The following is a 27,156-nucleotide window of genomic DNA, read 5'->3' on the forward strand; positions in this document are numbered from 1 at the left end:
GGAGCTGCACTGTGCGCGCCCCTGCCTCCCCCAGGTGATAATCAGGGGTCGGCGGAGGGAGACAGGGACCCCTGCCCCAGTCACCTGTCTCCTGGCTTAGAACCAGAGCGTTAAAAGGAGCCTGCCTCAGCCAGGGGAGAAGCTATGACGCGAGACCCCTCCCCAAATCCCTTTATTCTAAACCTGTATCCGGGTCTAGATTCTCGGCTGCAAAGATGGGGGCGCCACTCCCCCTCCAGCCTGGGACCCAAGATAGCCGAAGGGGAGACCTCCCCCAATTTCCCTCTTCCCAGCTGGGACTGCAGACCCTCCCAGGACCGAGATGAGGAACCTCTTTCCCTTTTTCTCCATTGCGAACCCTGCCTGATCCAGTCCTGGTAGAGAAACTGGGGGTCCCCTGGGTCCCTCCTGTAGACTGACCTATCCCAGCCCCCTACCACAAGGATGGGGTAGGGGACCTTTCATTGGCATCCTCTACAAGGACCCCAAGCCTGGAATTCTAGGGAGTGGGTCCTTTGCCTGGTGGGTCTGGCCTGGAAGGGCCCGGCGTAGACTTGGGAGTGGTCCCTGCCTCAGTGGGGGTTGGGCAGTGAGCATCTGTTCCTGGGTGTTAAAATAAATCGAGGTAAATTAGGATCTTGCTGGAGGCTGACTGTGAGTGGGGTGTGGAGGAGGGGTGGGCGGCCCCTCCATCTGCCTCAGATCTTAGGAGTCATCTGCCCTAGCCGCACGGGGACCAGGAGGCAGCTCTTGATAGACCTATCTCTGGTGACCTTGGGCAAGTGACAGCACCTCCCTGAGCCTCACTTTTCTCCTTTGAAAATGGGGTTGGGGGCTTTGGAGCCTGTATTCTATAGATTCGGAAACTCTCCCACCCCCATCTTTTGCCAGATCTTGATCTCACCCTTTTGCTTAAAATGGTGGTTTGAGAGCAATGGGTTTGAAGACCCCCACTTCCACCCCTGACATGCCTTGCTGGCCTCTGAGCCTCAGTTTACTGCACTGCAGAATGGGTTGATGGTCACACTGTGGCCTTGCTGGAAGGACTACTCTGCCAGACAGTAAATTATATCACCAGGCTGCAATCAATTGGAATAGGAGCTCCACCACCCAGGTCTCACCGGCAGGACTGCCCAGAGCACACCCTGACCCACATACCATCACCCACGCCAGGGGCAAGACAGTGCCTGGGCGGGGTCCTGGGCAGGAGGAGGTGCAGGCCATCCTGTCCCCTTTCCCTTGAAGCTCTGTCCCTGTAGTAGACACAGGGATGAGCACTGGACTGGGAATCCAATGCCCCCAGGTTTAAATCTGGTCCTCCTGTGCATGGTTTTGGCCCTCTGCACTTTGGTGTGTTTTTCTGTGAAATGGGCTGAATCCCTGTTGGAAGATCAAAGGAGGCTGTGGGAGGATGGGAGTGCTGTAAATACAGACATGATCATTATAATACTAATTGCAATATTACTGATCATAAATGGGGTCACAGCTGACCAGAAGTGGGGGGAGAGAGGGGAGTCTGCAAGGGTGTCTCATGCTGTGTCTCCAGCCTGGCAGTCAGGTAGAGTGGGTGCTGAGTAGGTGTTTGCCAAAAAAAGTGCTGAAGGGGGAGTACTGAAAAATTCCTATGTGAGCTTAGATGCCCACTCAATGGCCCAATCTCTGTGTAACATGGGGCCTGTGCCTTGGTTTCCCCATTTGGGGTGATGGCAAGGTGAGATACCATCTCTAAGTGCCATTGTGAGAATCAAGCTAGTGTGTGTAAATGGTCACAGCTTTGGTGGCTGAGCATGGAGGGAGGAAGCATGTGATAGAACTGGTCATTGAAACAACATGGCCAAGAGGCCGGTCACCTAAAAGAAGAGAAAAAACCCAAACTGGCCCTACTGTGAGCAACGTGGAGTTGAGGGGGAGCAAAATGTCAGATCCTGTTTCACAAAACTCAGGAAGCCCAGAGAGGTCAGGGGCATCCCAAGGTCACCTAGCAGGAGTCCAGGAGCCAGAGTCTGACCTTCTTTGCTAACTGAGCTCCTATCCTGGGCCTGGTCTCACACTAGCCCAGGCCCAGAGCCCCAGGTTTTTGGGAATTTGTGCTGGGGGGGCAGGATTTATCTCCAGGAGGTGCCAGGACTCATGTCAGACACCCCCAAGGAGGACTCTGGTTCCCTGCTTCTAGCAGCCACAGGATGGGGGGCATCCTGGTCAGCTGACAACCTGCTGTTTGACCTTGGGCAAGTCCCTGTCTCTCTCTGGGTTTTGCACTGGCATTCCAGAGGCCGGGAGACCTGGGTTCCAGGAGGGCTGACTCTTCCATCAGATGCAGTGACCACCATGTCTCTGGCACAATACTTTTAGGGATCCATGAAGATGTTTTAACTTCTTTTAAAATCAGAAGGGGGGGAGGGGAAGGAGCTGTAGAATCAAAGAAAACATTTAAATATATGATATTAATATATTTGTCTTTATGCCAATGCAGTTGTAAAATATGGTTTAAATTTTTTTCTTAATGGAGCATGGGGCCCAGGAAGGCAAAATTACCTCAAGCCTGTGAAAGTCCTAATGAGGCCCTGGGTTTGAGTCTCAGCACAGCCGTTCATTAGCTGTGCAACTTTGGGCATGTGGACTCCCCTCTCTGAGCCTTGGTTTCCCCATCTATGAACAGGCATCATTGGCCCACCTCTGGATGGTTAGTTGTGGAATGTTTAGCTCAGGGTTGGTACTCAATTTGTGGGTTCTATTATTTCACAATTGTGATAATTATGACTTGTTGGGTAATAATAGCCCCGGCTGAGGGCTGCAGGTTCAGGGGCCTCAGTCTACCTATCTATAGCCTGCTCGATTCCAGAGAGGTCCCAAGAGTACTGCTCCGGGAGGGGAAGGTGAGGTGGCGGTTGGTCGGTGGGCGGGGCGGGTGTGCTTCCTGTCCCCCACGCCCACGGGCCTCCGTTTGGCGGAAGTGGCAGGGGCTGCGTGGCTATCTCTGGTGCCTGCCCTGTCTGACTGGAGCCAAGCCCCACTCGCTGCCCTGTCCGGTGAGTTTGAGCCCTGCCAGGAAGCCCCCATTGCCCCTCCTTGCCCTCCTCAGGAACAGAGGGATGCCCCTCTGCCTTCTGGGTTTCAGAAATAGCAGGTGTCCTTCCTGGGCCTTCCTGGGCCTACGCGGGGTGAGGGGCTGCCCCCCATTACTGTTCTGAGTGGTATGGTGGGTTACCAGGCAGTGGAGTGGACATGGAGACCCAGAGCCACCCATGGTGGTTCTGAACAGGAGTCCTTTGGCAGACCTGCCACGGACAAAATCACAGTGACCTGGGGACAATGAATGACCTCTCTGTGCCTCAATTTCCTCACATGTAAAGTGGGGATTGCACCCCATGGTGTGGTTGTAAAGGTTAAATGAACTGGGACCTGTGATGAATTGAGCACAGCACCACACACATACCAGCACTCACTGTATGGAGCGGGTGGATTTAATCTGAGTTGTGAAAACAGTAGCAAGATTTTTGGTTCCTGTGGAACTGGGGCCTGGTGTCTCCTAGGATCCTTTAAAACAATACGGTCTAATGGAACTCTCTCTATCTGTGCCGTCCTACATGGCAGCTGCCAGCCCCGTCTAGCTACTGAGCCCTAGAAGGAAGGTTGGCATAACTGAGGAGGTGGGGGATTAATTGTATTTAATGTTACTTAGTTTAAAATTAAGTGGCTAGCCCTGGCCAGTGTTGCTCACTGGTTGGAGCGTTGGCCTGCGCACCGAAGGATCAAGGTTTTTATTCCCAGTCAAGAGCACAGACCTGGGTTCAGGTTCAATTCCCAGCCCTGGTTGGGGTGCATGCAGGAGGCAACTGATTGATGTGTCTCTTTCACATCGATGTTTCTCTCTCTTTCTCTCTCTCTTCCTCTCTCTCCCTTTCTTCCACTTTCTCTAAAAATATCAATGGAAAAATCCTCCAGTGAGGATTAACAACAGCAACAGAAACAACAAAGACAAATTAAGTGGCTACAGCCCTGACTGGTGTGGCTCAGTTGGTTAGAGTGTTGTCCTGTGCACCGAAGGGTCATAAATTCGATTCCTGGTCAGGGCACATACCCAAGTAGGTTGGGGCACATAGCGTATGGGAGGCAACCAATCGATGTTTCTCTCTCACATTGATGTTTTTCTCTCTCTTTCCCTCTCCCTTTTTCTCTCTGTAGAATCAATGAAAAACACATCCTCTGGTGAAGATTTTTAAAAAATTAAGTTGCTACGTGAGGCTAGTGTTTCCTATGTCAATCAGCATAACTCTAAGGGATTTAGTGATGCTCAGAGTCTAGATCATGGCCAGAAACTAAGAAATGAGATAGAAATTTAAGGCTTTTCCTTTTTGGGATGTCAGCCTAGCATGACAAACTGGGTTTCCTCAGGGACTGCACTGGCCATTGAAGTTTCTCAGGAGCCCCAGCATCACCCAGAACAGGGTGGTGGTTGGGAATGTTTGTTGAGTCAAATAATTTTTTTTTTTTTTTGCCCGGACTCCTATTCATGCTTTAAAACCCCAACACCCATGCCCCCCTCCTTCAGTCCAGGCTTCCCCAGTCCTCTTCCTCCATTTGGCCCAGCCCTCACCTTGTAGGACCAGGGTGTCTGTGTCCAGTTCTATTCCCTTAGACTGGGGGGCTCCTCAGGGAGCAGGCCCAGGGCTGAATCATCTCACAGATCCTGGTATTGTCCTGGCCATGTGGGTACATGGCGAGTGCTGGGTGAAGTCAAGAGACTGGGGAGTAGATTATAATGGATCAAGTTAAACTCACTTTCAAGATTAGGTAAACTGAGGTTCAGCAATGGGCAGCCTTGTCCAAGGTCCTTGCTCAGTCCTTTCTTGGTAAGGCCCAGGGAGCTTTCCAATCCTGCAGTCACCAGCCCTGTCCCTGTTGCCACTGTACCTCCTGGGCTCCCAGCTGCTGCTGAGCTGCCTTCGGAGTCATGAATTATGAATGGGGCCGACAGGCTCCAGTGACAAGCCCGGCCTCGAGAACATGCCAAGGACACCAAGTATCCCTCTGTCACCAGGTGGCTTGGCCCACCCCCTCTTCAGGGAGCCTTGGGGTCCCCAAGCAAGGCCCCATCTAGGCATTCTCTCTTGTTTTGCAGATGGGGAAACTGAGGCACAGAGCTGGACAGTGACTCAGACACCAGGTGAACACTGGCTTCCAGGGGGCTGGGTTGGGACTCATGGGGGCACCAATGCCAGCTGGGTCACCATGGTAAGGGGCAAGCTCTCCATTCCAGGTGTATGGATAACATGGGGACTGTTATAGGGGGATTCAGGAGACCCCAAGGGACCCAAACACTCATGTTGCTAATCACAGCCCCAGTGTCCATTTCTCACCAGACCCTTTTCCCACAGGAGCTGCCCAGTGTGGAGCTGAGTGCTCAGGTCTGGACTCAGCTGGCCAAGGTGCAAATCTATCAATTCCTGACTGTGTAACCTTGGCAAGTGGTTTCCCCTTAGGAGTTGGGGGCCTGTTTTCCCATCTATAAAATGGCCAAGAAGTTTTCTTCCCAGTAGGGCTCATCAAGTAGCCTCCCCAACAGTGAACTCCTATTCGTGCTTAAGAGCCCTACTTTCCTTGCCCCTTCCTCTAGGCTAGGCTCCCCCAGCCCCTATCCCTTCATCTAATACCATAGGATTTGGGGCATCTGTATCCAGCTTTGTCCTCCTAGACTTGGAGCTACTTTCGGGCAAGGCCCAGGACTGAATCATCTCAGGAGCCCTGGCATGATCCCAGCCTTGGGGCTTTTGGTTCCTTCACTGTCTTCTCTCTCCCTCCTCCAAAGAGAGGACAGTCGGAATTTCCCCTCCTCAGGCCCAAGACAGCTGTGACTTTGCAGCTTTGCAGCTCAAACTTACCTCTCTCTTCAGACAAGCACTAGACAGGAGCCTGCAGGGGTCTCCACAGAGGCCATCAGGATGTCGTATTTTGGGGAGCATTTTTGGGTAAGTAATACCCACTCTTATTTTGGTGGGTGTTCCTGGAAAAGTTTTTATGGAGGTGGGGTGGGGGACCTGGCAGTCTGTGGGCAGAATCTTGGGTAAGTAGAGAGTCTATAGGGAATAGAAGTTAAAATGAAAAGAGTCAGGCTGGATTTGAATCTACATCCCCAGACCAAATGGGCCTTGTGACCTTGGGCAAGTCACAGCTTGAAAAACAGAAAGACTGAGGCTCAGAGTAGGACTCTCTTACCTGAGAGAAAGTGAGGAAGTGCAGGGTCAGGGCTCAAACCCAGGGCCAGACTGAACTTCCAGGATCTAGGGTCATTCCAGCCAGGGGATTTCCATGTCTTTCCCACCCTGGAGAATTCTGGAAGGGGTGGGGTTCATGGACTGACCCCTAGGGGCCACCTCACCCATTTGCTGTCAGAGCTGGGGACAACATACCGTGACCCAAGGGGGCCCCTTGGGTTTTATTCTTTCATTCACACTTCCTCTTGGCCACCAACATCGCACACCCAGCCAACTCTGGGAGATGCTTCCTCCAAAGAGACTCCATCCCAGCTCTGACCCCAAGGAGCCCCCAGTTTGGGGGACACAGAGCCAGCCAGACACCTCCAGCCCTGCAGTACCTTGGAAGCACCTAGAGGAGGAGCCAGGACACAGAGCCATGTTTGCTGTAGGCTTTGAAGGCTGAGATTTTCCAGGATGTCAGCAAGGCATTCCAGGCACAGGGAACAGCCTGGACAAAAGCCCAGAGGTGTGACACTGGCAGGCTAATGGAGGGCACAGGACTCCTCCTGCAGGGCCCGGCTAATGAGGAGCAACAGAGGATGTGTGAACAGGAGAGTCCAGGAAGGATCATGGCAGAAAGCCCCTTCCCCAGTTGCTGGCCCTGAGCTAGCCAGAGGAAGTCTGTTGCTAGGAAACTGGTTGCCCCTAACAACGGGCCCTGCTCCCTTCCTTTTTCCCTCCCCAGCTGGGGCTCCTCTTACGGGCCTTGCTTTCTTAAAGGGGCCACACCCCCTTGCCACCTGTGGGAACCTGACCTCCACCCCCTTCCCAAGGGTCAGAGTCTCCAGATTTGCCTCTAATGACTGTGTGACCCCAATAAGGGGCTGCCTCTCTCAGAGCCCCTGTTGGCAACTCTGTGTAAGGGTGCTCACCGGTTGACGATCTGTCATGTTGCCCATGTGTTGGAAGCCTGACAGCGGCACCTACACTTATTTAAAATTTCTTTTAATGGCATGAGGCACCTACATTTATTTTAAGTTATTTTTGATGACAAGAGGCATGCAAGCTCACTGCAGAAAATTCAGATCAGCAAAGAGAAAATAGAAGCCCCCCCCCCCCCCAAAAAAAAAGATAGTCTGGTACACAGTGAATAAGAGCTTTGAGTATGAGATTTGACTGGGCTCTGCTGGGAGTCCTTGGGCAGGTGACTTTGCATCTTGAAGCCTCTGTTTCCCCATTTTGGGAAGGGGAGTGAAATTCCCACCTCCCCGGAACCCAGGAAATCCATGTGAAATGTCTGTTCCTTTTAATCAGTTTTGTTTAATCTATTGTTTGTATTTGTGGCTTTTTGCTGGGTGACACTGGGGCTCTGGCTGGACTGAAGGAGGCTCCAGTCAGGGGAGATCAAACCAGACAGGGATATTCTAGCCTCATTGGGCCAAAGCAGGGCCGGAGGCCCAGAGGGCACTAGGGAGCCATGAGGGGAGTGTGAGTAGGAGAGGGACATGATTAAGCTGTGTTACAAATATCCTTCTGAGGCTGGCCCAGGGACAACACTGAAGTCCAGAGGTTCTGATTGGAGATGCAGGTTTGAGACAGCCCCTCCTTGGACCCTCAGCTGCCAGTCCAGCCTGAGGGAGGCAGACACTGCTGGGGGCTTTGCCAGGTCTGGGAAATGGGCCAACAGTTGGCTCTGTGTCAGCCCCAGATGCTGGCCTGGTTGGCGGTGCCTGGTGCAGCCTTACCCTAGGATTCCCTGGCTGGGGCTGGCGGGGGCTGCTTGGGCTGTTTGCTGAGCACTTACCACTGTGCAGGGAGCTCTGTGTCCAGCCTGTCCTAACCTCATATCACCAAAACCCTTGGCAAGTGGGTTTTGCCATTGTCCCCATTTGTCAGATGAGGAAACTGAGGCCCAAAGAGGTAAAGTCACTGGCCCAAAGTGATTCAGTGCATAAAAGGCAGGGTTGACTCTTGAACCTTGAAAGTACAGCTATAGACATGGAAAGAGAGGAAACAGATTCATGGGGAGCTGGAGGGATCAACAGTGAACGTTCAGAGAGGTGGAAGTCTGAGGAGGGTCTGAGAAGGTTCTTGAAGGAGATGGGTCTGACAATGATCCTTGAGAGGTGGAAGGCTTTGGATGGGTGGAAAAAGATGTAGGCTGGTAAGCTGGGTGGGGGAACAGTGCAATGTGAGAAGGTGTAGCATGTCATCGCACTGTTTGCTGTTTTGAGGGCAAGGCCAAGAGGAAGCTGAGAGATGAGGTTGGAAAAGCAATTCCAGGCTAAGGGCTTTGGACTTCAGCAGCTGGTGGACAATAGGAAGCCATCAATGTTTCTAAAATGAGTGACTGAGATTTGGGCTTGAGCCTGTCCTGGGTCTGCCCCAGTCTTGGCTTCAGTTTCTCCATTTGTGCAGCAAGAGGGATCAGCTGGCAGTGACTTCTGGCTTTAGCCTTCAAGCTTCCAGGTTACTGGGAAGGTGAACCCCACAAACTGGAGGGGATGGAGGAAACCACTTACAAAGGGCCTGCAAAGTGCTGCCAAAGGGGTTGCTTCAGTGATTGGTATTGGCACTGAAATAGCATCAGATCCTTCTATGAGCCTCTTCTTTCAGTCTGAATTTCAAGGCCCCATTTGGTGCTAAAATGTCTCCATTTCCCTTGGACCCCAACTGAACTCCCATTTTAATGAACAGCTCAGTGTTCAGACATGATGCCCTTACATGTGACAGAGTCTGGCGGCATTAAAACATAGATGTTGCCTTATTTTTTTCCTGTTCCCTTCATTATGGCATAGGGGCCTGGTTTTCCACTTAGAATAGTGGTAAAAGTTGCCCTTTTAAATAAATGTGTTTGGAAAAGAAATATGAGCAAACTTAAAGCAAAACATTAACTAATGCCATGAATTAGCAAAAACTAGGTTTGCCTTGGGGCGTTGGGGGACCCTGAACATCTTGGTGTTTATTCATTCTCATATGAGAGGTAGATGACCCCCTGCCCCAATCTTAATGAGGGTCCACTAAAGAGGGACAGTGACTTGCCTGTACCACAGCACAGCCCTAGCCTCCCCCACCATGGTGACCCCAGAACTTGGACGAAAGAGGTTTTTTCAACACACCAGCAGGCACCAGGGTAAAAGCTCTGTTCCCACCAGTATTGGCTAACGGAAGAATAACTCATTTGTTCATTTATTTAACAAACTCAAGTGCCCTTTCTATGCCCCGCCCTCAACTGGACATTGCTAGGTCCTGAGAGAAGTGTTGGACCCTGACCTTGCTCTGATGGGCTCAGACAAGGAGTTTCCATGATAAAGAGAACAGAAAACCAACAACAGTGACTTCCACAACAGTGGTCATATTGGTTCACAAAATTGAAATGTTGTGGGGTAATGCAGCTTTCAGGGTTGGTTTGATCCAGCAACTCGACCCAAAACGCTTGTTATTCGGACTCTCAGATTCAGCTTTTTTTCCAAAGTTCATGGTGTCTACTTGGCTCCCAATATTTCCTGTGTCCACATAACTCCTCATTTATGGAAAAATGCAGACAGAGAAAAACAGGGTAAAAGAAACTGATGGAGGCAGAGAGACTCAGAGAGAAAAAGAGAGAGAGATGGAGAAACAAAGACAGAGAAATAGAAACAGAGAGGCAACTAGTTAGCGAGAATGTATCTTCAACTCCGGGACAAAAATCTTAGGCTTCTCTCTGATTACACCAATTTAAGGCTCATGATCCAACCAATCCCTGTGCATGTGTTAGGGGCGCGGTGGGGGTGGGGGTGGGCAGGTGGGTAAATGAACCAATCCCCACAGCCAGGGGGATGGGCTTCTGCCCGGGGGGGGGGGGTCCTCTGTTTACGCCCCTGTTGCTTGGCAACAGTGATGTTTTTCGCATCCTTTTTTCAATCTCCACCTCCATTCTTTGCAGGGTGAGAAAAACCATGGCTTTGAGGTTCTGTACCACAGCATGAAGCAGGGACCCATCTCCACGAAGGAGCTGGCAGACTTCATCCGGGAGAGGTGAGGTTCCCACACTCCACCCAGCACAACGCCACGCCCCCTCCCGCCCAGCTCCGCCTTCCTCATGGCCCCGCCCACCTTACCTGACGCCACACCCCGCGCTACCCCATCGGGTCCAGATCCCTGTGGGCTCCAGGAACCCACCTGCTTGCAGGCACTCAAAACTAGTCTTCCCAACACTCTCAGCCCCAGGATCCCCTGTAAACAACACTCCCCAGGTTTCTAACGCCTCCTGAAAATACGATAGTATGACCTACTTAAAGGGGAATTTTGAAAACTCAACCTTGTGCCCTAAGTATGATAAAAGAAACTACATGTGATAAAATAACCTTCATTTCAGTATGTACATGTTCTGATGTTAGTATCCCAGGAAACATAATAAAATCAAATTGCAAAGAAGCTCCCTGGTCACTCAGTAGCTGAATGTCTGTTAAATCCAGGCAGAGAGTAAAAAGGATTATAACCAGGTTTTTCTCTTCATGGCTGTCAAGTGGGACTGCCTAAGCCATACAGGACAGAGGCCACTCTTTATTTTGTGGGTCTTCCACCCCTGTGGTACTCCATGGATGCCTCTATCATAAACTGCCCCTATGGATAATTGGTTTTAACTGGGCACATTGCTGCCCAAAACAAAATTAAGGTTCTATTAATCCAGATGAAAGTGTGAGTGGATATTAGATGGGGATTTGGCAGTGTCTGTCCAAAGGGAAGAAGGAAATATGAGTTTGTCTCCTGCAATTAAATGAGACAAACCATATAAAGCATTTACAGCATGTGCTCAATTTTTTTTCACCTGCTGCTGCTACTGTTGCTACTAGTACTACTGTTGTTAGTAAAGTGTATTTTTTAAGGATAAAAACATCTCCCTTGAATTTCCTGATACTATCCTCACTAAGAGCCACTGCTCAGATATTTGAGGTGGGGAAACTGAGGCCCAGGGGAGCAGGGTATCTCCCATGGTGCTCAGAACCTTCCCTAGCTTTTCCCTGTCCTCCTACCTAGGGCCACTATCGAGGAGACCTACTCAAAAGCGATGGCAAAACTTTCCAAGCTGGCCAGCAACGGGACCCCCATGGGGTGAGTGGGCCATGGGTGGTGTAGGGGTCCCCAAGGTTGTGGGGCTCTGGGGTCATCAGGAGCCTTCCCTTGGGTGGACATCTTTTCACAGGTGTGCTATGTAGGACAGGGAGTCATCCCCCAACTTATGGGGCTAATAGGACAGAGGAAGGTATATCATTCATTTACTCATGTAACAAATATTTACTGCATACCTACTGTGTGCCAGGCACTGTTCTAGGCCCTAGGGACCCAGTGGCCATCAAGACAGGTAAAATCCTCAATTACCTTCATGCTGTGTCCATGCCATGTACATCTAGGATGTGTGACAAGACAAATGTTAACAACAGACATGAACAGAGTCCTTTTCCCAGCGCTGAAATAGGAGCGTGAGAGGCTGGGCACTTCTTCTGGGGTCACCCCAGATTCTATGAGCTGAGACTTTAATAATGAGAAGGTGTCAGCCCTGGGAGTGTCTGGACAGAGACGCAGGCAGGCAGCTCTCCCAGTGTAAAGGTCCTGAAGCAGCCACACACTATGTATGTTCAAGGAAGAGCAAAGAGGCTGGCACGGCTGCAGGGCCTGGGTGAGGTGGAGATGAGATGGGTAGTTGGACACAGGGGCCTGACGCACAGGTGACTTTTAAACAAGGATGTAATGTGGGTCCATTGACATTTGCAAAGTTCCCTATGGCTGCTGTGGGGCAAAAGTTCTTTCGGGGGCAGAAATGGAAGCAGAGGGAGGGAAGGCAAGGGGAAGCTGGAGGGGGATTCTGTTGAGGTGAGTAGGCCCCACGAACTTGGTTTGGGCTGGTTGGGTCTTAGCTGCCTTTGGGTATCAGGTGGGGCCTGAAGTCTGGAGTGAGGACTCTGGGGCCTCAGGGCCTGAATTTAAATTCCAGTTCTGATGGTCATTGCTGGAGTTACAGAGCCTCTTATTCCTCAGTTTCTCCATTTGTCACAAGCCTGCCTGGTGGCAGTGGGGATCGAATGAGTTAATATGTGTTGATACTTAGCAGAGCCTGGCACACAGTAGGTGCCTGAGCCAATGCGAGTTGTGCTGTTTGAGGGGACCCAGAGGGGTTAGGCCTGCTGGACCCTGTGTGTGACCCTGCCCATCTTCAGGACCTTTGCCCCACTCTGGGAAGTCTTCCGTGTCTCCTCGGACAAGCTGGCACTCTGCCACCTGGAGCTGACTCGGAAGCTACAGGACCTCATCAAGGACGTGCTGCGTTACAGCGAGGAGCAGCTCAAGGTGCACAAGAAGGTGTGTGCCTGGGGGGCACTGCCCGGTGGCGTGGGCGGGGGACACCAGTGGCTGAAAGGAGCCCAGGCCTTCTGGGCCTTCGTCCTCCAGCCCCTGCTTGTGCTTCTGAGAATTCTGGTAATTCTGAAACATCAAACCCAGAACCCCACAGACCAGGGAACTATCAGACATTTCAGACTCTCAAAATCCTAGACTGGATGTTTGCGCACGACAGCCTGTGGGCCGGATCCAGCCTGCCCCGGATCCAGACTGCCATCTATTTTTGTCCAGCATATGAGCTCAGAATTGTTATTACATTTTTAAATGGTGGGTGGTGGGGGAATCCAAAGAGGAAGAATATTTTGTGAAATGTGGAAATGATATAACACTCAGGTTTCAGTGCCAGTAAATAAAGTTTTATTGGCACACGGCCATGTTCATTTGTGTACAGGAATGTCTGGCTTTTTTTGAATTGAGTGTCCATTGCAAGCAAACCCATTTACTGTCTGTCCCTTTACAGAAAAAGTGTGCTAGATGGTTAGAGGCTACAGATATTATTATTTGACATTTCTAGAAGCTACAGATATTATTATTTGACATTTCTAGACTCTTTCAAACCTAGAATCTTGAAAAATTCAAGCCTTAGACTCTCAGGATCCCAAAGTAGTAGCAGCTTGTGATTCTAGAGTCATAGGTGCTAGGCGTTTAGAGTCCCAAATCTGCATTTTAAACCCCCGTTAAAAAGAGAAGTTGGTAATAGTACTTAATACTGTATACTTACATAAGGTTAAGCTAGTAAATTTTGTAATTTTTGTATTTTACCACAATTTTTTTTTAAATTGGGGACAAGGAAATTTTCTATGGGCTGATGTGGAGCAATCTTGGGAAGGGACTATGAAGTAGAAAAATCAGTGGGTTAAACAGCACAGACTGCTGCAACTTGTCATAAAAAATGGGCTAAAAGAAGTACATTTACTTGTCTGTGTGCTGATTATTTCTGGAGACCTATCATGGTAATAATGGGAACTCTTAGGCAGAGGCCTGGGAGGCTGGGGTTCAGGGTGTGGGAGATTTTTTTGGTTTGTTTTATTTATTGATTTTTAGAGAGAGAGGGAGAGAGAGAGATTTGTTGTTCCACTTATTTATGCATTCAGTTGTTGATTCTTGTATGTGCCCTGACCCGGAATCAAACCCACAACCTTGACATATCTGGACGATGCTCTAACCAGTTGAGCTACTCAGCCAGGGCAGGGTATGGGAGGTTTTAAGGGAGTTCATCCCTTAAACTTTTAAAATTATGTGTAAATATTACCTATTTTTAAAGTTAAAATTTTTATATTAAAATAATACTCAGAAAAAGTTCTCTGTAGGACCTGGAATCCCATAGTGTTTGGGAAGCTGGGAATTTTGTGGTCTGCACCTGAAGTCTGCTCAGGCCCTGCACCCATGGGTTTTAGGTGGCACCCATGCTCCCCTTTCCCCTCCCTTGCAGTTGAAAGAGGAAGCAGTGGGCACCCTGGACGCTGTGCAGGTCCTCACAGGCGTCAGCCAACTCCTGCCCAAGTCCCGGGAGAACTACCTGAACCGGTGCATGGACCAGGAGCGGCTGCGAAAGGAGAGCACAAGCCAGAAGGAGATGGACAAGGTGGGCCCACAGCTGCAGGTCCCCAGCCAACACCAGCCATGCAGGTCCGAGGCGTTTGCCAAGGCGCCGGGACTGCCTGATGGGAGAGTGAAAACACCACAGAGCTGTGGTTATTGAACCTGAGTGTGGTCACCACACCCTGGGCACCCCAAGAAGTCTACCTGCTGGGGGAGGGATGGGGGAAGCTCCCTGACTGTCCTCTCCCGACTCTGTCCCCACTCTGTGCCTCCTAGGCAGAGACCAAGACCAAGAAGGCGGCAGAGAGCCTGCGGCGCTCGGTGGAGAAGTACAACTCCGCCCGCGCTGACTTTGAGCAGAAGATGCTGGACTCGGCTCTGGTAAGAACCGGAGGTCTGTACCTTGGAGACCTACACATCCCTGGGCCCAGGATGCGATGGGCCTCAGAATTCCAGAACCTCCCACACCCTCAACTCCCAGGAGCCTCAGTCACAGGCATAAAGCCGTCAAAATCTAGAGCCAGTTAGCTATTATTTTTGTTGTTGACATTATTATTATTTCAAAAGACAAATCCTTTTTGTGCCTTGGTTTTCCCACCAGTAAAATGGGGACAGTAATAGCACGTGCCTCATAGAATTGTTGTGAAGGTTAATGAGTCACTGTATGTGAAGTTTTCAGATTAGTACCAGGTGCATAGAAACCACTCTATGAGGTATCATTTTTATTTCTATTATTATTGATGAGGTTTTTGAACAAGATAGGGCAGGATTTAGAATCTAAGAGTCTCCTGACATTTCATGGTGGCAGAAAGGCCTGGGTTCTAGTCCAGCCTCCATTCCTCACCAGCTATGTAACCTCTTACAAGATACTGTACCTCTCTGGGTCTCTATCTATCCAAAATATGAAAAGCAGATTGGAATCTCAGGATTAGGAATCCAATTTTTTTCTGATTTTGCAAGTGAGAGAAAATTACAAATGATAGAAACCATCATTGAAACTGACAAGGAAAATTTATAGGTTCACAGAACTGAAGGGCTTGAAGGGAGGGCTCCAGGCATGGCTGGATCCAGGTGCTCAAATGGTGTTGGCAGGAAATTGTGCCTCTCTCCTTTTCAAGTCTGTTTTTCTCTCTGGGGCTTCACTCTCAAGCAAACATGCCATCGTCTGTGTGTGTGTGTGTGTGTGTGTGTGTGTGTGTGTGTGTGTGTGCGCGCGCGCACGCGCGCATGCAGCAAAGTAGCCACCAGCAGCTTCCACATGCATCCCAGCAATTCATTGACTCAGGATATGAGAGTGTTCTTTTTCCTATAGTTCCAGCGAAAGACCTAGGGCAGACTCTCCTTGGCTCTTCCCCAAACCAATCACTGAGGCTAGGGGTTGAAACATTCTGATTGATCAGGCTGAGTCACATGGCAACTCCTCGCTGCCTCCACCTTTCTATTTGCCCCTCCCCCTCCTGCCTCAGCACTTCCAAGCCATGGAAGAGACCCACCTGCGGCACATGAAGGCACTGCTGGGCTCCTATGCCCACTCCGTGGAGAACACCCATGTGCAGATTGGGCAGGTGAGTGGGGCCAGGGGTGGGGAATGAGGGTTGGGGTGCTGAACAAGAGGTCCCTGGCCTTGTCCAATTACATACCTCATCTACCCTGCCCAGGTTCATGAGGAGTTTAAGCAAAATATAGAGAACATCAGTGTGGAAATGCTGCTGAGAAAGTTTGCAGAGAGCAAGGGCACGGGCCGGGAAAAGCCTGGTGAGTTGGGGCACCTGGGGGTCAGGCTGCATGGAAAGAACAGGGTTCAAGAGACAGGAGAATTCCCTGGGTCTCAGTTTCCTTATCAGAAAAATGGGCTGATGACAAATCTAACTCTGCACACCACAGAGAAAGAGGATTTGATCCCTGATGTTATGTGTAAATCTATTACAACCAGATATTAGAGGGCCATAATTCCAGACTCAGCTGTTCAAACTTTGCCCCAAGGTCCCAAGGGAGCCATTACAAATTGTTGAACAAAAGACCAGTTTGAAACTACCCAGATGCAGGGTTGGGGAAGTGTTGAGAGCAAAAGTTTTAGGGTCAGACCTGGGTTTGAGTCTTTTCTTCGTTGCTCTCTGTGAGACTTTGGATGTGGGCCTTGACTTCTCGAAGCCTCCGTTTCTTCATCTGTAAAGTGAGGATGATACTAATCCCCGACTGACAGTGTGAATGTTCAGTAATTTGATGCAGGTAATGGGCAAAGTATATGCCTGGCACATAGTAGGAATCCAATAAATGCTAGTACACAGCCTGTCCCCGAGTCTAGTCAAGCACTAAGGTCTGTCCTATCTCCCTCCTATCTACATAGCTCAGCCCTGGCTCAGGCCACCCCTCCTTGTGTAGGTCCCCAGATCAATCATGCCCTGTTCCTCTCACATATCCTCCATGGCTCCTCGTCTCCCTTAGGAGAGTCCCAGCTCTACCTGGCACTTGCAACCTAGCCCACTGCATAAACTTGTGGTCCATTCCCTGACCCGCCCAAGTTCCATACAGAAAAGCGGGAAGTAGAAGTAACTCAGGCATCACCCCCCCTTCCCCAGTTCATCCCAAAGTGGGAGTGGAACCCTTGGCCCATCCCAGTCATGACCATCTCTGGGACTGGTTCAGCATCTTGGCTCCTGTGTGGCCAAGGGGGTACTGCTACCGTCCGCAGGCCCAGGTGCCCTCTCTGCTGAGTTTCTCAATCTCTTCTGCCCCAGGGCCTTTGGACTTTGAGGCGTACAGCGCAGCTGCCCTGCAGGAAGGCAAGTACGTCTGGACCTGGATGCCCAGGCTGGACTGTGGGGAAAAGGGAGGCAGAGCTGAATGGGAAGGGGGCACCCCTAGGGCTCAGCTGCACCCATCATCTATCCTCAGCAATGAAGCGTTTGCGAGGAGCCAAGGCCTTTCGCCTCCCAGGACTGAGCCGGCGGGAGCGGGAGCCACCTACAGCTGTGTGAGGAAGTACCCCGACCAGCCCTGACCCAGGCTAGCCCGGGATCCTTCCTCCTGCCCAGGCTACCCCAGAAGTCCCCTGCTCAGGGTAGCCAGGTTAGACAGGGAGTACCTCTGTCCCAGGCTAGGTCAGTATTACCTGCCCAAGCTAGTCCAAAATTCTCCCTTCTGCCAAGGGTAGACCAGGGGCTGCCTGCCCCAGACTCATCCAGGATTACCCCTGCCCAGGCTGGCGCAGGATTCCTCCCTTTGTTAAGGTTAGTTCTGCTGTTTCCCCACTTAATCTGTCCCAGCAATTCTTACTTTGCCAAGATGAGTCTGGGAGTCTCTCTGCCCAGACTAGTGCCCAATTCTTCCCTGGGCTATCCTTGCCCAGGCTAGCCCAGGATGCTTCTCTTTTCTAATGCTAGCCCATATATTGCATGTCTTCTCAGGCCAACCCTTCAGACTCCCCTTCCGTGCTGTTTGAGAACAGCCCTTGCTCTGCTAGCTCCAGATTCACTGTCCCCCACCCCGGGCAAGTGCCAGGATTCCACCCCTGCAGGGCCAGCTCAGGACATTATCGCAGGCAATCCAGATCCCTTCCTGTTCAAACCCCCTGAGGCCCTGCAGAATTCTCTCTCACCGCTTGTCACCCTTGGCCCTGACACCATGTTTTACCCCCTACCCCTACCCCTCAGTTGCCATTTCTGGTGTCAGGGGGGCATGGGCAGGGCAGATGAGGCGGGGGGAGCTGATACCAGTATCTCTTTTTCTATCCACAGAGATTCTTTGGAGCCTGATTCAGTGGTGAGTGCCATCAGGGTTGTTTTTAGGTTTGAGTCAGGTGTGGGGGTGCAGGGTGAAAGTCAAGGTTCAGTAAGGAAGGGCCTGACTCACCACTTGTCCTTCCAGGCATGTCCAGAGGTGGATGAAGAAGGTTTCACTGTCCGGCCTGATGTGACCCAGAACAATATCCTCTTGGCACCCTCTGGGGGCAGTTGTTGGCATAGCAGTGAGAAAGCTCTGCCCGCAGTGATTTCTCTACCATTAGCAACCTTCTTTGCGTACACCCTGTGGGAGTCTCTAGTGTAGACAAAGCAAATCCAAATGCAGACACCTGCCCTGTGGGGTCAGGGGTGGGCAAGAGGGAGAGAGGAAGGGCTGGGTTACAATAGAGGGTGATCCAAGAGGGCTTCCTGGGAGAGAGTGTACCAGTGTTAGGGCTTAACAGTTGAATAGGAGTTCACTAGTTAGGACAGGGCATGCTTGTACAAATGCTTGGATCAGGGTAGGGGTAGGGGGTAAAACATGGTGTCACGGCCAAGGGTGACAAGTGGTGAGAGAGAATTCTGCAGGGCCTCAGAGGGTTTGAACAGGAAGGAATGTGGTCAGAGCTGAGGACTAACTAGATGAAAGCCCTGCATTGGAATCTGTTTGGCCCCTTGACTAAGGCATACGCACAGCTGAGCCCTCCCGCTTCTCATCCAGTGACTCCGACTTCGATGACGAGGAGCCTCGCAAGTTCTTTGTGCACATCAAGCCTGCCCCAGCCCGAGCCCCAGCCTGCAGCCCAGAGGCAGCTGCTGCACAGCTGCGGGCCACGGCTGGCAGCCTCATCCTCCCTCCAGGCCCAGGGGTGAGGCGCGGAAGAGGCGCTCCAGGTGGGCTGGTGGGTCTGGTGGGGCTGGCTAGAGGCACCGGACCTGACACCATCCCCTTTGTCCACAGGGCACCATGAAACGCCATGCTTCACGTGAGTAGCCTGTTCATGGGCCTTTTTAAAAAATATATGTTTTTAAATTTATTTTTTAGAGAGAGAGTGAGAGAGAGAGATAGAAACATCAATGATGAGAGAGTCATCATTGATCAGCTGCCTCCTGCACGCCCTCTACTGGGGATTGAGCCTGCATCCGGGGCATGTGCCCTGCCCCGGAATCAACCAGTGACCTCTTGGTGCAGGGGATGACACTCCATCCACTGAGCCATACCGACCAGTGTTCAGGGGTCTTTGGTTTGGGGAGGGGAACATGGAGCGAAGACTAGGCCTGGCGTATGGGTGTGGGTTTGAATCCTACCTCTGCTGTGTGACTTGGCGCAGGCTGCTTACCCACTCTGACACTTAGTCTCCTCTTCTATGAAATGAGGCCATTATGAGAATTAAACGAGACCCAAAAGGGGCATTTGGGAAAGAAGCCAAAACCTGGAGACAGCGTAGCTCAGGTTCAAATCCCTCTTTGCCTGATTTGGTCACTCTGGCCAGCTGGCTATACAGCCCTGAGCCTTGGTCTCCTGGTCTGTGGAGTAGGGAGCACTGTCAGCAGGGGGACAGGAAGGCTCAGGGAGGTCCGTCTCTTGTAGGGGACGCTGCTGGGAAACCACAGAGGCCTCGATCTGCCCCAAGGGCCAGCAGGTGAGTTCCACGGGGGTGAGACATTGGGTCAACACAACTTGGCAGGTGCAGGCCATCCCCATCATCTCTCTCTACCTCCCCAGCTGCCTCCCTGTGTCTGTGTCTCCCCTTCTCTCATCCAGGCAGGGAGTTGAGGCTGTGCTGTTTTTTCTTTTGTTTTTTTTGTTTTTGTTAATCCTCACCAGAGGACATTTTTTCCATTGCTTTTCAGAGAGAGTGGAAGGGAGGGAGGGAGGGGGAGAGAGAGAAACATCGATGTGAGAGAGAAACACATTGACTGGCTGCCTCCTGCACTAGCCCCAACCGGAGGCTGGGAGCGAACCGGCAACCCAGGTACTTGCCCTTGGCTGGGAATCAAACCCTCTACCCTTTGGTGTGGAGGCCAATGGCTAAGTGCAGGCCTAACCACTTAGCACACCTGCCAGGGCTGTGCTGTTCTTTGAGAGACCACTTAGTGATTCATTTGGTAAACATTTATTGAGTGCCTGCTGTGTACTCATTCCATTCTGGATTCTGGACCAAGATAGGACCTCCTTCTCAGAATTACATTCTAGTGGCTCAGATTTTAAGAATAACATACAAGTTAAAGCCTATTTAATACTTCTAAGTGTTCTGAAGAAACTAAAGCAGGAGATGTGGTGGAAGATAGGAGTGGTGACTTCAGTTGGGCTGGTAGTGGAGGGCCTCTGAGGTTGCAGCGAGGATAACTTTGAACTGAGCCCTGAAGAGAAGCAGGAGTGGCTACAGAAATAACCAGGAGAATGGAGGCCAAACCAAAAGCAAAACATGCAAAGGCCCTGAGGTGAAAAGAGGCATGGAAACAATAGAACAGCCCCTCTTGTCCATTCGGTCCCCAGCTGTACAGAGAAGCTGCAATCAGAAGAACAGGTTTCCAAGAACCTCTTTGGGCCGCCCCTAGAGTCAGCCTTTGAACACGAAGATTTTACAGGTGATGGGGGTAAGGGCTTCAGGGGGCATGGGTGTGGCCAGTGGGAGGATGGATGGTAGGTGCCTCAGGTGGTCAGGAGGGAGGATGTCGGGGTCCTTTGTGGGTGAAAGGGAAGATCAATGGGGCCAGGGCAGTGTGAGGGTGGGCAGAGCCACAGCATGCATAGGAAGAGCCAGAGAGAAGGCGAAGTCTCTTGGTAGTGGGGGTGGCAGTGGGGATGTGGGGGTGGGGCATCAGTGGAGATAGAAGCAGAGGGCATGGCCTGGGGTAGGGGTGTAGGCAAGGGCTTTGAATGGGAGCTGGCCTTTCCTTGACATGGGTGTGGCCTGCAGGAAGATGGCCCAGGTCCTCTTGTGGGCAGGGTCTGGAGCCAGCCACCCTCTTTCCCCCCAGGCTCCAGCAGCCTTGGCTTCACCTCCAGCCCCTCACCTTTCTCCTCCTCATCGCCGGAGAACGTGGAGGACTCCGGCCTGGACTCACCGTCCCATGTGGCACCTGGCCCCTTCCCAGATTCCTGGGTCCTCCGCCCAGGCACCCCACAGAGCCCACCTACCTGTAGGGTGCAGCCCCCTGAGTCTAGGGGAACACAGCCCCTGCTGTCATCGGACTCACCACAGCCCTGCGCATCGTCCCCAGGCCCCTGGGGGCCGGAGGCTGTGGCTGGAGGAGGTAAGCCCAGCAGCTGGGAACTGTTATCCTGGTATCGGAGCCCCTTGGGGAGGATAGATCACCTACTGTGATCAGCGCCTGGGGTGCTGGGGACAGGGCTGTGACCTAGGCTGGCAGGAACTTCCACTCTTGCAAGGACAATAATGAAACGGATATTTAGCAAGGCAGGAGGTGGCAGGTGCTGATGAGGGCTCTCAAGGGTAGGGGCCTCCCTGAGGAGGGACATCTGAGCTGTGATGCGAAGGAGGTGAGGATGAAGCTCTGTGACATGGGGAAGGCGTTCCCAGCAGAGGGTTGCAGCCGCGCAGAGGCAATGGGGTGGGAGTGAACCAGGCCCCTTGAGGAACAAGGACTGAAGACTCAGACATGGGTGTGGCTAGAACCGAGTGATGACAGAGAGGAGGGAAGATGCCAGCAGGGAGATGGGACCGGGCACAGGGAGGCCGCCCAAGGGCAGGAGAGGAAGGGAGAGGGTCCAAGGCTGAGCTGAGGCAGGGCTGGGTGGAGGGTCCCGGGCTGAGCTGAGGCAGGGCTGGGTGGAGGGTCCCGGGCTGAGCAGTGTGTTCCTGGAGGTCACACGAGGAGAGTGGAGTCCCCTTTGCATTTAGAAAAACTGTGAGCTGTGACCACATGAGGTCCCCAGCAGTGGTAACGGGCTGCTTGGCATAGTCCATGGTTAGAGAAAGACCCTAGTTGGGGCTGTTTCAAGGGAGGGCGCAAGCGAATGAGTGTAGACCATGAGTGTTGACGGGTTGAGTTGTCAGAGCTTCACTGAAGAACAGGGATTCTCAACCAGGCCACTTCTGCCCCCCAGGGCACACTCAGCAATGTCACCACTGGGGGAATGGATACAATGAGCATCTGGTGGGTCAATGCCAGGGATGCTGTTCAACACCCTACAGTACAGAGATGGCACCACCTCAGAAAATGACCTGCAATGTCAGCAGTGCAGTTGAGAAACCCTGGAGGAGAGAGGACATGGCCTGGGGGGCAGGAGGGAGGGGTGGTGGGTGAGCAAGCGTTTGTAGATGGAGCAGAGTAGGGGACACTGGGGAGGCAGGAGAGTGAGGGCAATCTGGGTATTAACGCCATGATTAGTTAACTTAGAAGGGTGAGACTCAGACATGGGCCAGGGTAGGAGAACACCCTTATACTCTCAGAAAGGATGAAGGTCATGGAATTGCTGAAAGTTAGAGAAAAACCCTCTTCCAAATACCCCCTGTAGCGTGCCTGCCTCCTGAGCATCCGGTCTTTGCTAGTATGCCCCCAGTGACAGGGAGCTCACCTCTTTTTAGGCCACCAGTCTGGTGTCTGGGAGGCTCAGGGTTGTGGATGGCATCTGTAGTCCTGTCTGGCATCTGTAGTCCTGTCTGGCATCTTCTCTGTAGTCCCAGGACTTCAGACCATCAGGGGTTCTCCCCACAAAAAGTCTGATTCCTAGTTTTTCACTGACTTCCTCCCCTGGGGAGGCCCGAGAGGCCTAGGGCAGCATCTCAGCCATGTCTTTCTCGCACTCACTCCCCAGACCTGATGCCCGTGCCTGCCAACCTTACAGCCATGGAGAGCCTGGCTGCTCCACCCCAGAGACCCCGCTCCAGGAAGGTGTCCGGCGCCCTTGTGAGCAGCAACGGGGATCTGGTAGGGTGAGGGGGCGTGGCAGGAGCTGGGCTGGAGGCTGCCTTGGGGGTCAGCATCAGGACACTGCTCCCTGGGTGTTCACAGCCCAGCCTGTTTCCTTCCCTTCCAGACTCATTGTCTGAGCTCCTCCCCACTGGGCAGTTCAGTCCCCAGCACTGTCGCAGAACGTTCCAGCTTCTCATCCCAGACAGGACACGGTATATGTGGGTTTTACCTTCTCTGGTCTGGGTGGGGGAGCCAAGTGATACAATAGAGGCCCTATTGGCAGAGGGCAGGTTCTAGAGCCTGAAACCTGTGCTTACTCTCTTTGTCTGCCCCTCATTCTCTCCCCTCCACCCCCAGGAATCTCCCGGGGTCCAAGCCCTGTGGTCCTGGGTTCCCAGGATGCCCTGCCTGTGGCCACTGTCTTCACCGAGTATGTCCATGCCTACTTCCGTGGCCACAGCCCTAGGTATGCAGTGCTGGGGGACAGTGAAGACAGTGAAAGGCAAACAGGGCTCCCTGGGGCTGTGTGTCTGGGTTCCAGCAGGGACAGCCTTCAGCTGCGTTTCATGACCCGCTTTACCATGGAAGGGCCTTGAACTCTGAGCTGAGCAATCAGGCCCCTCTCCTTAAGGACAGTGGGAGTGACAGAGGGCATTGGAACAGGGCTAGGCATTACTGTAGCCACAGTTTAGAGGAACTCCTCTGAGGCTGCTGTGGGCATCAACCTGAAGGGAGGAAGACCAGAGGCCAGGCACATGGAGAAGGTGAGTGAAAGGTGAATTGAGTGAGAGACCAGGGATAGTCTGGGGATGGTGCCCAGAAGAAAAGAACTTCAAGTCAAACCAAAAAGAGGACCCAGGCTGAGGCCAGTTATAAAACTGAATTTTTGCTGTGAGCTTCCTAGTGGCCTAGGGGAAAGGAGAACTAGGGAAAGAGGTGTTCCCGCCTCCTCCAGCCCAATGTGGATTCTTCTTGGTGCCTGGATTGCTGTTCAGGCAGGGACACAAGGGGAGGAGGTTGCGGGTAAGGATGCTGGGGTAGTCAGGGCCTTGCTGCTTCTGCAGACCCAGGGAGCCGCAGGCTACACTGGAGCCAGGTAGGAGGGGAGGATGAGGTGTGGGCAGAGCCCTGAGCCAAAGCCCAGCCCCCTCATCTCTCACTCAGCTGCCTGGCTCGAGTAACTGGGGAGCTGACCATGACATTCCCAGCCGGCATTGTGCGTGTGTTTAGCGGGACCCCACCCCCACCTGTTCTCAGCTTCCGGCTTGTGCACACAGCCCCCATCGAGCACTTCCAGCCCAATGCTGACCTGCTCTTCAGGTACCGTTGGGAGGAGGGAGGCAGAAACAGGGGGTCCCAGAGGCTAACGGGGGCCAGGAGCTCCCTAGCCATAAATCCCTCCTCTAACTCCCAGAATTTGCTGTGTGTCCCTGGACAAGTCTCACCCTCTCTCTGGACTTTACTTCTGGACTTTACTTTCCCGCCCTCCCTTGCTTCCCCCGCAACCTCGCTTTGCTGGGCCCAAGGTGACCCAGAAAATCAGCATCTTTAGGAAGCCCTTGGGGTAGGTGGGATGCTGGGGACCCTGAGAAGGCTTCTTCCAAAGGTGGGGGTGATTATTCTGGGTCTCTGCAGTGACCCCTCCCAGAGCGACCCTGAGACCAAAGACTTCTGGCTCAACATGACAGCCCTGACTGAGGCACTGCAGCGCCAGGCAGAGCAGAATCCAGCCGCCTCCTACTACAATGTAGTGCTGCTGCGGTACCAGGTGGACTAGGTGGATGGGGTGGGCACAGGGGCAGGAAAGGGATGGTGGGCGGGTCAGGGGACAGAGTAAATGGTGGTTAGGCAGGCAGTGTAGGGAGGCCAGCCTCCACTGTACAGAGGGCATTGTTATGCAAATCACAAGCCCCCCTCCCAGGACCCTGCCCTGGTGACTGTCCACAGAACTTTATTAGAATAAGGCCTTCTCATGCCCTCTGCTGGAAGTGTGGTGTAATGCAGACTCCTATCTGCAAAGTTTCCAGGAAAGGGTCTTTGGGGTGGTGTGTGAAGTGCAGACTCAAGCTGGTTGATTGTGCGCGGTGTGGCAGGATGGGATGGCCCAAGTTATGTCCTCTCTCCTGTTCTCACTCTTTCCAGTTCTCCCGCCCGGGTCCCCAGTCTGTGCCTCTGCAGCTGAGTGCCCACTGGCAGTGTGAGGCGACCCTCACTCGGGTTTCGGTGGAATACGGCTACCGACCTGGTGCCACAGCTGTGCCCACGCCACTCACCAATGTCCAGATCCTGCTGCCTGTGGGGGAGCCCGTGACCAATGTCCGCCTGCAGCCAGCCGCCACCTGGTGAGGTCATGTGGAAGGCTAAGAGAGGTTCAGCAGTGCCCCTGAATCCCCCAACCCTCCCCTTGATGAAGCAGCTAAAGGGCCTGCCCTGGACTTGACTGGTCACTGTGAGCTCTCACTGCTTACAGCTGGGGGTGCAATAAAAAAAATATCTTTATTGATTTCAGAGAAAGAAAGGGAGAGGGAGAGAGAGATAGAAACATCAATGATGAGGGAGTCGTCACTGATTGGCTCCCTCCTGCATGCCCCCCACTGGGGATCGAGCCTGAAACTTGGGCATGTGCCCTGACGGAGAACTGAACCTTGATCCCCTGGATCCTAGGTTAATACTCAACTGCTGAGCCACTCTCGGCCAGGCGAGGGTGCTATTATTAAACAGTAATAATATCTGGCCCGGAGAGCTTCCTCTATGTCAGGTGTTTTCCATAGGCTCTGCATGCACTGATTGGCTTAAGGCTCTTAGCAATCCCTCTGGGTATAGACTGCCACCATCCCCATTTGTAGAGGGGAAACTGAGGCATAGGGAGGCTAGATTGCTTATCTAAGATCACATCAGGATTTGAATCCAGCCCCAAGGTGTGTAAAGAATAGAACCTACCACGAAGAAGTCAGACTTAATGCATCATCTGAAAATGCTGCAAGGCTGTAGGGCCCTTGGGGACCAGCTACTCCACATCCCGCCCTTGTTTCACAGATGGGGAAATTGAAGCAAAGGAGGGGGCCTGGCTTGCTCAGGTCATATAGTTGAGAGGCAATTGAGTTGGGACCCTGGTTCTAAGTGTTCTCTCTGCGGTTGACCTGACCAAGCTTCTCTCGATGCCAGGAACTTGGAGGAGAAGCAGCTCCTATGGAAGCTTCCAGATGTATCCGAGGCAGGGGGTGAGTTGTGGTTGTACATCAGGGCTCAGGGGTCTCAGGTGAGAGGGCTTATTTAAACTGAGGAGAATCAGGGATGTGCCAGGGGTAGGGAAGTGTGGACATGTAGACAGGCTTCAAAGGGCTTTGGCAAAGCTGGAGGAGAGGCACATTGGGGTGGGCACAGAGATTGCAAAGGCCCTGAGGCAGGACTTATTTACAAGCCACACACGGTCTCTTGGGTCCAAAGGAAAAGGCTGCAGGGGCACAAGAGGAGGTCAGAGGTGCAGAGAGAACACATATCAAAGCAGGGCCAAGGAAGAGCTGGGATCACAGTGGGACTGGGGCCAGGGAAGGGACACAGCTGACCTCAGGCCTCCCCAGGCTCTGGCCGCCTGTCTGCCAGCTGGGAGCCGTGCTCAGGACCCAGCACACCCAGCCCTGTGGCTGCTCAGTTCACCAGCGAAGGGGCCACTCTGTCCGGCGTGGACCTGGAGCTGGTGGGCAGTGGCTACCGCATGTCGCTGATAAAGAGAAGGTTTGCCACAGGTACGCATCCACTCTACCGCCCTTACCTTCCTGGGAGCCAGGCCTGTACTGTGGCCAAGCCTGACCCCCTGTTTCTGCCAGAGTGCTGGGGTTGGGAGAGGCATTTGGGGTGTTTGGGAAGGATAGGTGGGTGTCAGATCTGGAGACCCAGTATGGGGGGGGGGTGTCACAGGCAGAGGGAGGTGGCCAGGGTCCCAGTGGGAGGGGTCAAGAAGGAATGTGAATATGTGTAGATTGTCCCCTGGAGGGTGGGTGTCCTTGCAAGGATCCAAGGTCCTGAGCCAGAAGCCCCACTGCAACAATATCCTCACCCTCACCCTCACCCCGTTCTCCTGCCCCCACAAGGGGCTGCTGGAGTCCATGGGGCAGTGAGTTTAGGGATGTTTTGAAGAGGATTGGGGGATCCCAGGGTAGGAACAATTGACCCTCCACACACTCACGGCCCCATCTCCACAGGAATGTATCTGGTGAGTTGCTGAGCCTGGGAAGCTGACCAGCCCACTGGCCCCAGCTCTGCCCTGAGCCTGGTGCTTGGTGACTGCTTCCTGCCTGCTGGATCCTGGGGTCCCAACCTGGCCCCCTCTGAGGCCCTGACTGTGGAGAGGAGCCCCATGCCCAGCCTGGCTGAGCCTGAGACTCACTCCTGCTAATACCAACTCCCACACACGTCCTTGGGCTTTTAATGTT

General features: G+C 52.7%; 1 protein-coding gene across 4 annotated transcripts; it reads left to right on the top strand.

Moving 5' to 3' along the window:
* Positions 1-5,415: 5,415 nt before the first annotated feature.
* Positions 5,416-27,156, top strand: FCHO1 (FCH and mu domain containing endocytic adaptor 1). 4 transcript variants are annotated; one of them, XM_087816046.1, is made up of 27 exons: positions 5,416-5,969; positions 10,123-10,214; positions 11,217-11,291; positions 12,395-12,536; positions 14,008-14,160; positions 14,394-14,498; positions 15,584-15,682; positions 15,776-15,872; positions 16,697-16,735; positions 16,835-16,900; positions 17,013-17,091; positions 17,855-17,879; positions 17,985-18,042; positions 18,530-18,708; positions 18,801-18,825; positions 19,431-19,482; positions 20,340-20,431; positions 20,825-21,100; positions 22,626-22,738; positions 22,848-22,935; positions 23,081-23,189; positions 23,888-24,043; positions 24,359-24,491; positions 24,866-25,065; positions 25,889-25,944; positions 26,305-26,469; positions 26,926-27,156. In XM_087816046.1, the coding sequence occupies exons 1-27, from the start codon at positions 5,943-5,945 to the stop codon at positions 26,946-26,948; spliced, it is 2,724 nt and encodes a 907-aa protein (XP_087672172.1). In that variant the 5' UTR covers positions 5,416-5,942; the 3' UTR covers positions 26,949-27,156. The 4 variants fall into 4 exon arrangements, with proteins under 4 accessions (XP_087672172.1, XP_016066299.2, XP_087672173.1 ...); XM_016210813.2 differs by lacking the exon at positions 16,697-16,735 and having other exon boundaries at positions 16,856-16,900; XM_087816047.1 differs by lacking the exons at positions 16,697-16,735; positions 16,835-16,900; positions 20,825-21,100.

This window comes from Miniopterus natalensis, chromosome 4 (assembly GCF_054644295.1).
Source record: "Miniopterus natalensis isolate mMinNat1 chromosome 4, mMinNat1.hap1, whole genome shotgun sequence".
Lineage (NCBI taxonomy): Eukaryota > Metazoa > Chordata > Mammalia > Chiroptera > Miniopteridae > Miniopterus > Miniopterus natalensis.

Excerpts from the sequence above, each read along its gene's own strand:
- FCHO1 (XM_087816046.1), top strand. The coding sequence starts at position 5,943 with ATGTCGTATTTTGGGGAGCATTTTTGG. Across the intron at positions 12,537-14,007 it reads AGCTCAAGGTGCACAAGAAG|TTGAAAGAGGAAGCAGTGGG; the intron begins GTGTGTGCCTGG and ends CCTCCCTTGCAG. Across the intron at positions 14,499-15,583 it reads AGATGCTGGACTCGGCTCTG|CACTTCCAAGCCATGGAAGA; the intron begins GTAAGAACCGGA and ends CTCCTGCCTCAG.